Source organism: Rhipicephalus sanguineus, chromosome 1 (assembly GCF_013339695.2).
Source record: "Rhipicephalus sanguineus isolate Rsan-2018 chromosome 1, BIME_Rsan_1.4, whole genome shotgun sequence".
NCBI classification, from domain to species: domain Eukaryota; kingdom Metazoa; phylum Arthropoda; class Arachnida; order Ixodida; family Ixodidae; genus Rhipicephalus; species Rhipicephalus sanguineus.
This window is the reverse complement of record NC_051176.1, coordinates 253,886,064-253,899,582: the sequence shown is the minus strand read 5'-3', so window position 1 is coordinate 253,899,582 and position 13,519 is coordinate 253,886,064. Positions and strand designations below refer to the sequence as shown.

General features: G+C 42.9%; 1 protein-coding gene across 3 annotated transcripts in view; it reads left to right on the top strand.

Annotated features, from left to right (window-relative positions):
• Positions 1 to 10,386, top strand: part of LOC119377986 (eukaryotic translation initiation factor 4E-binding protein Mextli) — a 65,823-nt gene extending 55,437 nt beyond the window's left edge. For 2 of the 3 annotated variants that reach the window (XM_037647263.2, XM_037647256.2), the window contains 3 exons: positions 253 to 341; positions 408 to 596; positions 2,919 to 10,386. In XM_037647263.2, coding sequence (XP_037503191.1) covers positions 253 to 341; positions 408 to 596; positions 2,919 to 3,062 — 422 coding nt within the window. In that variant the 3' untranslated portion in view covers positions 3,063 to 10,386. The remainder of the gene's footprint in view (positions 1 to 252; positions 342 to 407; positions 597 to 2,918) is intronic. The other variant, XM_037647271.2, reaches the window with a different exon arrangement.
• Positions 10,387 to 13,519: the final 3,133 nt, after the last annotated feature.

Genomic DNA, 13,519 nt, shown 5'->3' with positions numbered 1-13,519 from the left:
ATATAAAAGGTGAGCAAAATAACACAGTTTTCTACAGACAAAAGGTGAGCATCAAACATGGCACATATCCGTAATAGAAGCACATATCCGTAATATCCGTAATGTCTAGAGCAAGCATGACATTTCTGCTTAAAGCCCGTAAAGACTTAGCAAACTTTATTTGCATATGCATTAAATATCACACAATTCTTCGTAAGCATATGACGCAATGTGTACATTGCATCCTAATTTTCATATATGCATGGTTTGCAGCCACGAGAACGTCAAGTGTTGCTGAGGTGTCTGGCCAGCCAACCAAGCAGTTCAAGCGATCTGGAAGCTCGCCAGAGTTTTCTGCCAAGGTAAGTGTTCCATTTTTGCAGTTACGCTGATGATATAATCTTATTTTTTCGACTGACTTTCTGCAGGCTGACCGTCCTCAAGTGCCTTCCTCTGCTTCATTAGATGCTTCTGATGCTCCTATTGACCCAGCAGCTGTACGCAAGTGCTACTCACGAGATGCTCTTCTTCACATGTCAGTCTCACCATTGGCCACACAGATGCCTCCAGATTTCCCTTCGTTGGACCCTGAAGTGGCAAATTTGATGGTAAAGCAGGTATGTATAAATGCACACATTTTGTGAACAAAGTTATTTTTTTTTTTGTTCCACAAGAGAAAAAGGTGGAAAAATATAGGTAACTTGCATTGCCTCACAATATAATAGTAGTTTCTTTTCGTATTTTCTTATTTAATAGATTAACATATAAAAAATATGCTTAAGCAGTGATATCTGAAAGGGTTGCAATTTTGTTAACGTTTTTACGTTTTAAAAGTACTTAAGGCATATAAATAAGGTAGACTCTCGTTAAATGGAACCTGAAGGGACAGGAGTTCCGTTTACTGAGAGATGAACAGGAGTGCACAGTCAAAGTATGAAACCTATTATATTAAAGGCAGTTGTTCCGTTTAAGCAGCAGTTCTGTTCAAGAGACTTCCATTTACTGAGAGTCTACTGTACCTAAATACCCTAATGCTTCTGCTTTATCACGTGAATTAATTTTCAAAAGTTCCTAGGCTAAGCACACGCGACCTGACCTGAGCAACATGTTGCTGGGCCAGTTTGTGCATGACAGTAAGTTGCTAGATTTCAGCATCAAACATGCAGCCACAAGGAAAAGACATAAATGTTGCAGCACTTGGCTTGCTTCCTTCACTTTGTGATCATCAGCTTCACAGTCAAAGCTGGTGTAGTTTACCGGAGCATATGCTTATCCAGGATTCTGGTTTTAGCGGTGTAATGTTTATAACAGAGAGGTGTTTCAAAAATAATTTAAGGTGTGTGGGTCGGAGTTGGGCCGGAGCTGACTTCAAGCTATGCTTAGAGTAACTTTCAGTGTTCCAACCATTTGGAATGTGAAGATAATTGCCTTCCGAATCACCATAGGAGCACCACCATAATGTTACATGTAATGTTACAGGTGCAGGAAGGCAGAAGTGAACTTTAAAAGTTTTTAAATGTTTATCAGGTGAAATCAGCTGTGAATACAAAGCACCTGAATAGAGAAAGCAGTCGGTTGGTTGACTGCTTACTGTGGGCTTCCAGCTTCCTATTTACAGTGCATCTTAAGTTCTCAATCGACCAGTGGTGATAGGGACAATTTTAAAAAGGGCTGCATGTATCATGCAGGTTAGTTACACAGGTGCTGCAGTGCTTCGCACATTTTGACATTCTGACAGTAGATACCTTTTCTCTTTCTTGTATAGAAGTGAAAGCTTCATAATAGAGATAAGTGTGCTAAAGAGATAGCACTATGAAAGAAGTTGATAAGAAGGGCCCAGCAATTGTCCAGGTCATATGGGCAGTTTCATTGAAATTTTCAAAAAGTACTTAAATTTTGCATATCAAATTATTGTTTCTGTGATTTATAATATGTGACAGCTTCTGAATATGCTTGTTTTTGCCTGCCCAGTATCTGCTTTTACTGTTTAAAAGCATTTGTTGGCTTTTTTTTCTGCATTGCACAGTCACGTGCTGCTACTTATAATGCTTAGTTCCTTCCTCCTTTTCTGTTTTTGCAAACACCATATGAAAAGACTTCCTTAGTCAGCTAGGCATGAGCATGTATTGCTACCCTGCTTTGTTTTTTAACTGAAAAGAAATGGCTGCTATGAACTTATTAGAGCACCAGCATTATGCCAATTGTTGGATGCTATTTTTTTCAGTTTTGTTCTCTCCATTTCGACAACATGAGAACGTTTCAAGGTTGTTATAAGGTTTTTACAATCTTGCATATGGGACCTTTAGAACTGGCATTACATCAAAGGGCATGTGAACTTAATCTTGTTCAGTTGGGTTCATCAAAATCATTTGCTTGGAAACATCATTTCTATTGTGGATGCCAATGCAGGTCCTGTGGTAGCATTTATGCTGCATGCCTTCTGTGGTGTTATCTTGGTATTGTAGCTTGTGGCATGCTTGAATGCCCACTCCAAAAAGTTTTTTTTTTCTGCATGCATATCCTTTGCAGAAGTTTGCCGCATGTTCGCTTGATCAGTGCATCTGTCTAGATTGTCTCAGTTGCTTGGTGTGCAGTGAAATGCTCCTTTACTTTTAATAACCATCCACTATACGGCTGAAAGTTAATTTTAATGGCTTTTGCACGCTTTTACTGCGTTTTGCTTGCTCCACTTGTGTCTGGCTCCTCTTTGAGGTTACATTCAAATGATCATAATGTTTGCTGCGAACGGGCATGCTTCGCACCTTTCCTGTGTCCCATCCAGCTTTTATCCGATGCTTCATTGACATCGAGCATACTCGTGGTGATCGAACTTGCATGGCTTGCACATGAATGGCTTGGCACATACTATTTGGTCTGCTGTCTGAATGGAGCTATGTTTGGTGGTTTCACTTCCATAATTCATTCTCTTCCTGTCTCAGCACATCACCCCATTTGACTCTGATGGGTTCCGGCAACGGATGATGCGTCAGGCCTCAGTCTCCGACTTTGTCTCAAGTTCTCCAGTTTCATCCACACCTCCGCGTTCTGATGTATCAGAGGTGGAAGACTCGGCTGTTGCCTGAAGAATGTCTGTGTAGAATGAAAGCGTATTGTGTTTTTACCATTTAAAATACTTCCAATTTAGGTCATAACACTCACTCTCAATGACCTAACAAAAGTTTGTAATATGTTCCTTTTGCTGTGATTTTTCTTGCGCATGATTTATGCTTCTCAAAGCACTACGTGTAAACTATGCTCTGGGAGGATTACCCTAGTCCAAAGGTAGCTAACAGTGGTGGCAAATTTTGTGGTGTAACTGACATTATGTATTATAATGTTCAATCAAGACTGCTTCAGTGTATTTACCAGTGACCTGTTGCGCTTTCACCATTATTTTTCTTCACTATCACATGCTCATGTACTGGTGCATTGAGTGCTTGGATGTGTTACAGTAGTGAATGTTAGTTATTTGTTGGGCAGTTTTTCTTCAACCAGTAAATTTTGTTTGTTACTTAATTCACATGTGTTTATAAAAAGCAAGCTTTGTAGTGTCCAAGAAAACGTGATGGTGTCATGGTGGCATCAGAAACGAGCGCAGCAAGTACTGTAATCGAAGAATAATTTATTTCCTTTCGTATACTAATATGATGCTCATAATGTAAAAATTTAAGAAAATCGGTAAATATCAATGTTTGAAAAAAAGCAGATGTAAAAAGAAAGCGAGCGCAAGAGATGAAAAGCTTTTAGTTTAAGTCATTCACTTGTGCTGCTAAGCTAGAAAATGCGGGTTTGATTCCTGGCAACAGGGGCCTCATTTTGATGGGCACAAAGCGCAAAAACAGTCGTGTACCTAGATTTGGGTCCATGTTAAAGAACCCCAGGTGGTCAAAATTTCCAGATTATCTCACAACCCCAGCACTTACTTTTAATTGAATCATTTGTATGTTCTGAAAACAGGTTGCTGCCTTGAAGGTTGAATGAGCAAAAGTAATCATTGAGCAACAGAACTCTGTGCAACCTTTTCTTACTCAACCATATGCACATTTGTGCTCCCAAATTGAGGGCAGTGGGCATTAGGGAGTTTTAGCTTGTAACATATTCTTCTCTACGTTACCGTGTTACCGGATACCGGATGGAATCTGTGCATGCGCGAACCTTTACGTAACGTAAACTACTCGCTGGATAGGCTTTACGTGTACGGCCCTATCTCGCAAATCCACTTTCGTTCGTGGCTACTCGCGATATCCGCTTCGCGGAGACTCCAGTTGCCGAGTCAAAATTAGCCGAAGTGTGAGCGCCACTTACGATCACCTTATTTCAGCCGGGTTACCGAGGCTAGAGCGACCTAGAATACCGAATCCGCAAACGTGGGAGGCCTAAAGACTCTGACAGGTTGGATAGGTGGCGCCATCTAGCGGGGCCAAGGTGTACCAGGCGAGCACAAAATTGTTATTGCAGAAACATAGGGCATTCTACTCCCAATGTAAATGCCTTGCAGCGGCATCATTACGAATGAGTTGCCTTTTTAATAATTTTTTCCCCTCAAGAACACTAAGCGAAAACAAACGTGTCCATGATTGTGGTTGCGCGAAGCGTCACAAGATGTCGACACCATCACCCGGTAACCTGGTATTGCTACACCCCTTCGCTTATACCGGGATACTGCACACGCTGAAAACCTCTCTTATGATTTTGCCGCAGCGTATAATTCAATATTATCTAAATTAAATGTAGTTTAAATGCTGTTATCATCACCATTTAGTGGTTTACGCAAACGTAAAGGTTTGCGTACATACGTAAAGGTTTACGTTTGGGCAGCTAAAAAACTTTACTAAAACTCAAGTTCCGGTAAAACGGTAAAAGTAATCCGGTAACGGTAACGTAAAGAAGTATACGTTACAAGCTAAAACTCCCTATTATGTCCACAAAATTGTGTGGCTTGTGGTTAAGGTGCAGTGTAAGTTATTCTGGTAATACACGTGAGAGTCAGCCTTTAGGTTTCCTCCGTAAAAAATTAGTAAGCCTAAACTGCTATCTTCGTAGTGAATGTAGATGTGTCCATGCTTGACAGGTTGGCCCTACTGTTGCAAGAGCATGCACACATAGTTTTGCTTCCTCCTTTGTATGTGTGTGCCACAGTTGAATATTTCAGACATTTAACTTTTTTTCTTGCCCTTCTCATCTGTTGTGTTTCCAATTTTTGCATTTACTTTTCACATTTGTGAATGCCATTTACTTGTGTCCATTCTTAACCCATGTTTTAGCAGCTGAACCTGGCAGCACAAGAGTCATACCAGTGGTCTGCCATTAGCACACCCCTACACCTTGCCAAGGAACTGTCAGGCCTATGGTAGTCATGTCGCATAGTAGTTGAAAAGGAAGCTTAAAACTGCGCTATACATCATTGACGTAACCAGGGGAATTCATTCAATCCTCCCCCCCGGCCTTTGAAAAAAATATATTCTGGCTATGCCCCTGCTATCCGTATTCTGTTTTTCATTATCTATCATCTAAGAGAAAATGCATCCCCCTTCCTCTGTGCTTCTTTTCTCCTAGCTTTAAGTTTTTATACACGAAATGCGAAACGGAAAGGCCTTAAAGGCCAACTCCGGCGATTTTTCGAGGTCGATTGATCTCAGTGAAATTCGCTGGGTACGTTCCTTTGCACGTTTCCGTCATTTATGCCAAATTACAGGCTTGAGACATGCGCAGATTGTTTGCAAATGAATTTTAAAGATTGTCTGCAAACGCCCTCCTGGCTTCCCACAATTATTGGCAACATTGCGTCTGTGACGTCAGTGTTGGCAAGGCGGCAGAAGTGACGCAGCTGAGGGCACCGCTAACTTCGGCGCTTAGGCCGTTACAGCGAGCGTCTGCTGTGCACAAGGCGACAGACAGCGTTGGTTTGGCCGGCGCTTCGCTGGTCTTCCCGGCTGTCACAGTTTTCATACTCCGCGCCGGCGTGACCGGCATGCCTTGCACGACTTCCGGTTCGTTTGTAACAACGTCTACGTCATACGTAGACAGTACACTCGGTTGGGTTTCGGTTTCGGTGTTGCACTTTTTTGCTTATTTAAAATTATCCTCCAATTTGCCGAGTATTTCTGCTATCGGGCCTGTAACAGGAGCGTCTCAGGAACATAAAAGCACCATTACTTTGACATGGCCAAAAAATCGCTGGAGTTGGCCTTTAACTTGCCTGAAAATGGCTACCTGCACACCGTGTCTGTCATGAAAATAAATAGTAGTGTTCACAGGATTAGCAAGTGTCCTGGAGGGACACATTTTACAAAATATCCGTTTAATTTCAAAGAGTGGAATAGCTCATGTGAAGATTATGAGCAGTAAACTGTAATTGCTCACCGATAATTTGAACTTGCAAGGGTTAGAATAATTGGAAGTCTGAAGTAACAGATTTGCCAGCAAATAAGCATATTTACTTTACATTTCTCCCAAAAAATATTGTCTGCTCGTCGCTCTCTGTGCACATGTTTGCCTACAAGTTGGGTTAGTCCATACTTCAACATTGTGATACTTGTCCGGCTACAGAAAATCGGTCAGTTCTTACGTCGACCATGTTGCCATTGCATATAAAATGTAGAAAGAATGCATGTTAAGAATCTCTCCCATGGCAACTAAAATGGCTGGCGAGTGTCTTCGTAGCAGTCTTTGACAAGTACTTTGCTTGGTGCAGACAGGGATGTTGGAGTTGGCGCTATTTGAAGCTGCTTGATAATTTGTGAATAAAAAAAATTATAGCAATCAAGGAAATCACTGAGGGCATTGTCACTGTTTAAAACATAAAAGTACACATATATTGGATGCTGTGTTAGTTTTGTGTCTGATAATCCCAAAATTAAATCGTAAATGGTCTAACGTTTTATATAATTAATGCTAGCATCGTTAATTATGAACAATTTCAGCATCACTTCAAAACGCCCACCTAAAATCGTAAGAAACTAGCATCCTACCGCGGGGGAGTGCCATAAGATCACGTGCGCTCAGACTTTGGTGATGTTGAAAGCGTAATTTTTGAAATGCAGTATCACGCGTGGTATAGGATGGAACAGTGTGATGGCTGGTGTATGCGTTTAGCCTGTTAAGCATTCACTGGGCTGTCAAGAGCATGCCCCCTCATGAAGATAAAACATCCTTGGCGCAAGCAGCCAGAACTACCTTGAGAGCAGCCTTACATCATAGCGAGATGGATGACGAACAATAGCCCCCTTGGGCACCAGTCCTTGCGCTCCGAAAACTTGTCTGTGACGTCAACAACACTCGCTTCGCTAGTTGAACGTCACACAGGGTCCCCTATCAGTATCATACTAGTGGCGATGTTGCAAGGCGCTGCCAACTCAGGTGAGCACTGAACTCACAGTTACTTTAAAACCAAATTAAAATATCTTAAAGGCAACATTTGCCACTAATAATCAGTCAGAAGTAGCCACGTATACAGGGCATTTAAACAACACAAACATCTTGAGCTTTCAATATTGGTGTCGGGGTCTTTAAAACTTGTGAAACGAACCAAAAATGCAGCCTTTATAACTTGAGTGGCTTATTGGTATCGATTTCAAAGCAGTGCCAGCTATTTTGTCAGTTATGTACCTAAACAAAAATATTGCTCGGTCTGTTGAATTTTATGGCTATGCCTGCAGCCATTCAGGCAGATTTTTCGGAACAGTGCACTACAAGGTGCTGAAAATTTCAGTCGTCCTTATGCGTTGTATGTGGGGTCAGTGACCATGTCATGAAGTTGTAACTTGAGCGGCATTCTCAATGAATCTTGTATATTTGCTTGCAAGATGCCTACATGATTTCTATGAGCCACTAAGAGTCTGTTGAAAGCATCCCTTTAGTGTATCATTAGAACAGTTTGCTTGGTGACTGCCTGTGTTCTTACTCTGAGGTGAAAATGTTGACATTCAGCTTTGCTGCTAAGACATACTTGTGACTGTATAAACACATTGACATTGAGCACAAGCAAGTGGACGCCTGTGTGTTTGTTCATTAATGCTTGCATAGCTCCACATGATTATCATTGCTAATGCAGTTGAACAGTCTCAAGTATGTCCAAAATTTTAATTGTTGGTTTTTAGAATGTTTTGTTTTTTTGCATTGTGTTCAGTTTGTTTTACTTATGAGGCGGCTGCTTTTCTGTGTTCAACACCTTTCGATTCACAGGTTCACAGGCAGAAGACTTGATGCCGAGAGAAAAATGTCAAGTATGGCTGCCGAAGATGAAAGCCCGGGACAGGGCTGATCAGAGTTCCAAAACACTTAGCTTCTTACCAAAGGTCTTAACAATATTTTATATTATTAAAGGTTTGCTCTTCAGTTAAATTTTTAATCTTCTAATGCTGGTTTATGTTCTCCAAAAGGTTGCTTTGGTTTCCGCTGTCTTCGAAAATTTTATTTATTTGTTTAAATAGAAACCTTTTGTTGTATTTATGTTTAAAGGGCCCTTGAAATACTTTTCCAAGTAATCATGAAATGACCTTACTGTCGGGGTTTATCACGTCGCGGATCAACTGCCGCAAAAATTTTTAGAATCCGTTAAGTACAAGTGGAGTTGCAGAGCACTGGCCCGCATCGCGGTGGCTGCAGTAACCATGCAGCTCAGGATGTTCAAATCGACCAATGGCAGTGTTCTTTTGGTATGTGACGCAGTTGATTTGAGTATATGTCGTCATTTGTCGTGAGAAGAGCGATTGATTTCTGGCTGACTTCGAAATTTAATTGTAAATTCCCTGCCACGTGCTGTTTGGCTCACTTGTTCGCAGGAGCCTCGACTACCAATCGGCAGCATTTTCTGACCATGTTCAAAAAGTGTTACAAGGCCCCTTTAAGAGCATGATATATGTAGTGTTGACTTTCTTGCAACTCTCCAAAGAATGTTTTAGGGTGAACTGTGTCGCTATTTTTGTTTGCTGGAGAAATCTGGAATAGTTTGAAGGAATCCTCCACATGTTCCATTGAATGTTGGGAATAGCTAGGCAGAAAAATGGCATTTACATTCAACGACAAAACAAAGACAAAACCTCACTTGGTAGTGACTCACAGCAAAATAATTTTTGCTCCTCAAACAATGCAATATATAACCAAGAGGAAACGGAAGACAAGCAAACTCCTTATTTTGTTTTGGTAAATGATAAAGGGTGGGCTTTATAACAATATAAGTACTATATTATAATAATATAATAGCCCACATACATTTAAAGAATCTTCCCTATTGTCATTTGTAAAGCAATAAATTGCTTATGCTTATGTATGTGGCACTGTATGACTAAGTTACTGCCCGTCATTTATTGCAATGTGCTGGTTTGCTTATGACTGTCTGCTCTTTGGTTGGTTGGTAACTGTATACAACATGGATGTCCATTCTGTAGCAGATTTCTGAAGTGGGATATTTTAAATGTCATTGAAATCAATGCAGCTGAAGTATTGGATAAGATTTTTTATGCATACCTTATGGGGTCGACGGTGCTAAAGAATATTCATTGTGGCATGCAGCTTCAACACTCCTTTTGATCTACTCCTCAAAGCTTACAGGTATCTTTAATGAGTAAGTGTTACCAGCTTATTGAGAGAAAGATGTCAGTGGTTCCCTTAAACTTGACAATTCATGAGCTTGAGCACAGTAGAATTTAAGGCTGCGAAAATTTAACTCTACCCTCTAGCACTTGCAGGTGCACCTAAACATTCGTCCTTACACCGTGATTTGTAGTAGTGTATTGATCTACGGTAGGGTACTGTCTAGAGTAGTGTATTTTATTGTCAAGAATTTCATCCTTGCTCGAAAGAAAACACCGCCCCCCCGCCCCCCCCGAAATTTTTGTAAGACCGAATATGTCGCATGCAGTGTGTTCAAAAACAGCTGTTCACTCCCATCTCCTCCCCCGAAATAAAATCCCTGGAAAAAGCAGGCAAGAATACTCACACTTCTCCCCAGCAATTGTCTGTGTAAAATGGGAGGGTAGTGTGAATGCGAAATTATTGTTGAGCGGGAAATTCACTGAATATATCGAAACTGGGGTGCTCTAGAAGAATCGAACAAGATGGGGTCATATTCGAACACAGTCGTGAAGCTTGTGATATCAAACGTACTCAAATAATAACTTGATATACACACACTAAAATGTCAGATGCAACAAAGAGCAACCACTGCATGGGGAATAAACCGCTTACTACAATGCTCCCATGTGACATTTTAAGTTGTAATGAATAAATATGACTACTGTATGTCTACACCAAAGAGACTAAGAACGCGGAATTCCATGGGAAAAGAAAAGACCTAGATGCTGACACTACGACACTGTATAACTTGTAGTAACTGAAGAACTGCGGTAAATGTACCAGTTGGTTGTGCAAGACAGGGTTCATGATGCTTCCAGACATAGCTTACTAATAAGGTATTAAGATTTAGCTGTGTAAAAAAACACAGTTGCACTTAGTTTTGGGTTTTTGCAATTGCCAGGTCCTGCTCTGCAAGTGTTCTGAAAATTTGAAAGTCCCTGCAGAGTTGAGTGAATGTTCCATATTTATATTTTTAAGTTCTTTCTGAAACCTTTTCTTTTTGTTGGTGCAAGAAGCGTAATGTGAATGCAGGGTTGACTATTTGAAAGCTTGAGAACATTAGGTTTTTGGTTCCTGCTTTATTATTATTATTATTTATTTTTTGTTTTTTTAAATTTGTGCTCCTGTCTATAGCCTCTGCCTTTTCTCTCATTGCTAGCTTGCAACGATTTGGTTTTAGATTGTTGATGTGTAGTTTGCTCGAATACGACTTATTTCTGGTATCTGCCATTGCATTTAAATTAAACTTGGTGTCCATTTTTGTGGTATCCATGCTCTTGACGCACAACTAATGTTGCGAGTTGAATAAAGACGGGCACATTTTTGTAGCCACCAGTGCCACGATGCATGTAAAAATAGCTGGCTGTGGCCGCAGTCTTCCGAGAAAAGGAACAAATAAAGTTGTGTTCATTCTCAACTTCAGTTTTAGTGCCCTTTCATCTACATTTTTCTGCTTGCATGGTGCTGCTGCCTCGGGAAAAAGGCAGCTTGCTTCCCCCTTTTCTAGTCCCCGGTGTCCTCTGGCGCTGTTTTAGTGCTACTATGGACCGACTAGCCTAACTATTATACGTTCTGACCAGCCTGCTGGCTTGTGCAGAAAGGTTCTTTAATCAGCTCGTTAATCGGCTCGGCGCTTGTGTGCTTCTTTGCCGTCCGAGTGGTATTTAGCGCCTTAGAAGTCAATTCAAGATTAATCTAGGCCAACTAGCCCGCCTGTTAATTCAGTCTCAGCCCAGAAAAACGTGAACCTTGACCATCTCCTTGGTCTCCCTGGTCTTTAAATCGGAAGATGTTTGATTGGCCCATAAAACATTTACTGGTTCCCGCCCATAGTTTCGTCGCCGATGATTAAATTTCAGGCGAGGCAGAGCAACATAAAAGCATGACAGACTGATCTAACATTATAGAGCCGCTGCTCAGTGGCAGACAGAGCCTATACAGTGCGTGGTCATGAGACACGGAGGACAATCTTCACAGCAGAAACGTAGGACAAATTTCATTATATAATTACGTGATTGCTGTGTTGAAGGAAAACTTCACCTCAATTGTTGGTTTCCCAGCGTAAAGCCGGCAGTAACCACTGTCGAAACTGTGGGGGGGGGGGGGGGGCTCCACCCCCTAGCTTTTTCCGAGGGGGGGTACTCCACCTTGCCCCCCCCCCCCCCCCCCCCGGTAGGTACGCTTATATGCCCGTGCTCACACTCTGCGGAGTTGCCGGCGCCTGCTGTTTGACGTCAAACAACAGACAACGTGCTATTGGCCGCCATAACTCAAGAGCGGCTTTTGGATCGGATGCGCTTCTTGCCACGGGGTGCCGTCACTTGCCGGCGCCGCGCTCCACAGTCTGTGAAATCACAACGGGAAAGTGCAATCGGGTTTCATCACGCGCATTCGACGTCATGACGCGCGCTGGCGTAACTTTTTTTCATTTTGCAATCCCTCTCGTCGGGAAGACAAGATAGAAAGAGCTTAATGCTTGCGACAAATCCTTGTAACTGCACTCGTTCTTGACGGATACCATACATTTTTTGTTTTCTGCGGCAATCGATTCGTGAGGCAATGAACTCCGATACTGAAGTCATTCGAGGATTACTCGGAAAAGTTGTTCAGGGCCCCTTTAAGGTCGACTGAGCCCCTGCGCCACTGTCCTCAACCGATAGTGTACCTTCAAGGCAGGGGCGTAGCCAGGGGGGGGGGGGGGGCGAACCCCCCCCCCGGAAATTTTCAGTTTTGCTTGCGTATATTGGCCTCGAGGCCCACCACTGGAAACGCCGGCGCCACCGTCGGCGTGACGTGCTTGGCAGGATCACATGGCCTCAGCGGCCGCGTCGGCTGCTTGTGGCGCACTGCCGCGTGCTTTGAAAACGAGTTTCAAGTCCCACATGCGCTGCGGTCTGTTCAAATTCGGAAGTTTTCTCTCATTTTCTACTCAATTGGAACCATTGTAATAGAGTGGCTGCTTCCGAAGGCGACGAACATGGGGCTCTACCGCTCGGTGCCGCAGTGCCGCGCTTACGCAAAGGAGCCCAGTGTCAGCCTGCACTGGTAACCGCGGGACAAGAAACAGCGTGAAGCATGGGTTGTAAAGCTAAGAACCGGCAAGTAGCCATCCGCTACGAGTCTTGTGTGCAACAAGCACTTCCGCGACGAAGACTTTTGTTACTGCTTCGGGCCTGCGATGTTCGGTGAGTAGCAGACAGCGCGCACTGAGACGATGGCTCGCGCGCGCTTCCCGCCGGCAAATGATGCTTATCTGCCACAGGATGGTAAAAGCGCTACCTTTTGCCACGTGCGATGGCATCTCAGAACCCTCCCGTGCAACCTCTTGATCGTCGGCCCCGTGCTCAGCGTCAACAAAATCGGCTGCAGATGCGCAAGTCATTGTTTAGATACGTTAACTTAAAAAACGCACAGGGTCCCTTATGCATTCGTTAAAGATGACTAGAAGGCGAAAGCCATCTTCTTCTTGTCAGTCGATGTACTGATTCTCCGGCGCCCCCCTCCAAAAGCGTTCTGCGCCTATATTATAACGCGGTTTTGCACGGCCTCCGTGACCGATCACGGAGGCAATGCAAAGCGACCATGACGTGTGAATACGTCATCATGTGACGTCATAATGACGCTACATATTTTGGCGTTCTGTGACGTCATGATGACGTCATATGGTGACACCATCACGTGACGATTATTTTTTGCATCACTCGTGTTGACGCCGCCGACGCGGGACGCCGACGGGCAACCTTCCCATTTGATGAGGCATGCATTGCTTCATAAGCTACATAAATTGTGCATTGCCTCCGTGATCGGCCCACCGGCCAACCCCATGTATTTTCTTGGAGCCTCATTTATTTACGTGGGAAAGATGCCACCCTGTTGGCGTTAGACACGACACTGCTGCCAAAATTGCTGGGGTACATGCCAAATAACTACTATCCTGTTTTGCGGCTGTTGGTTGCTGCAATAA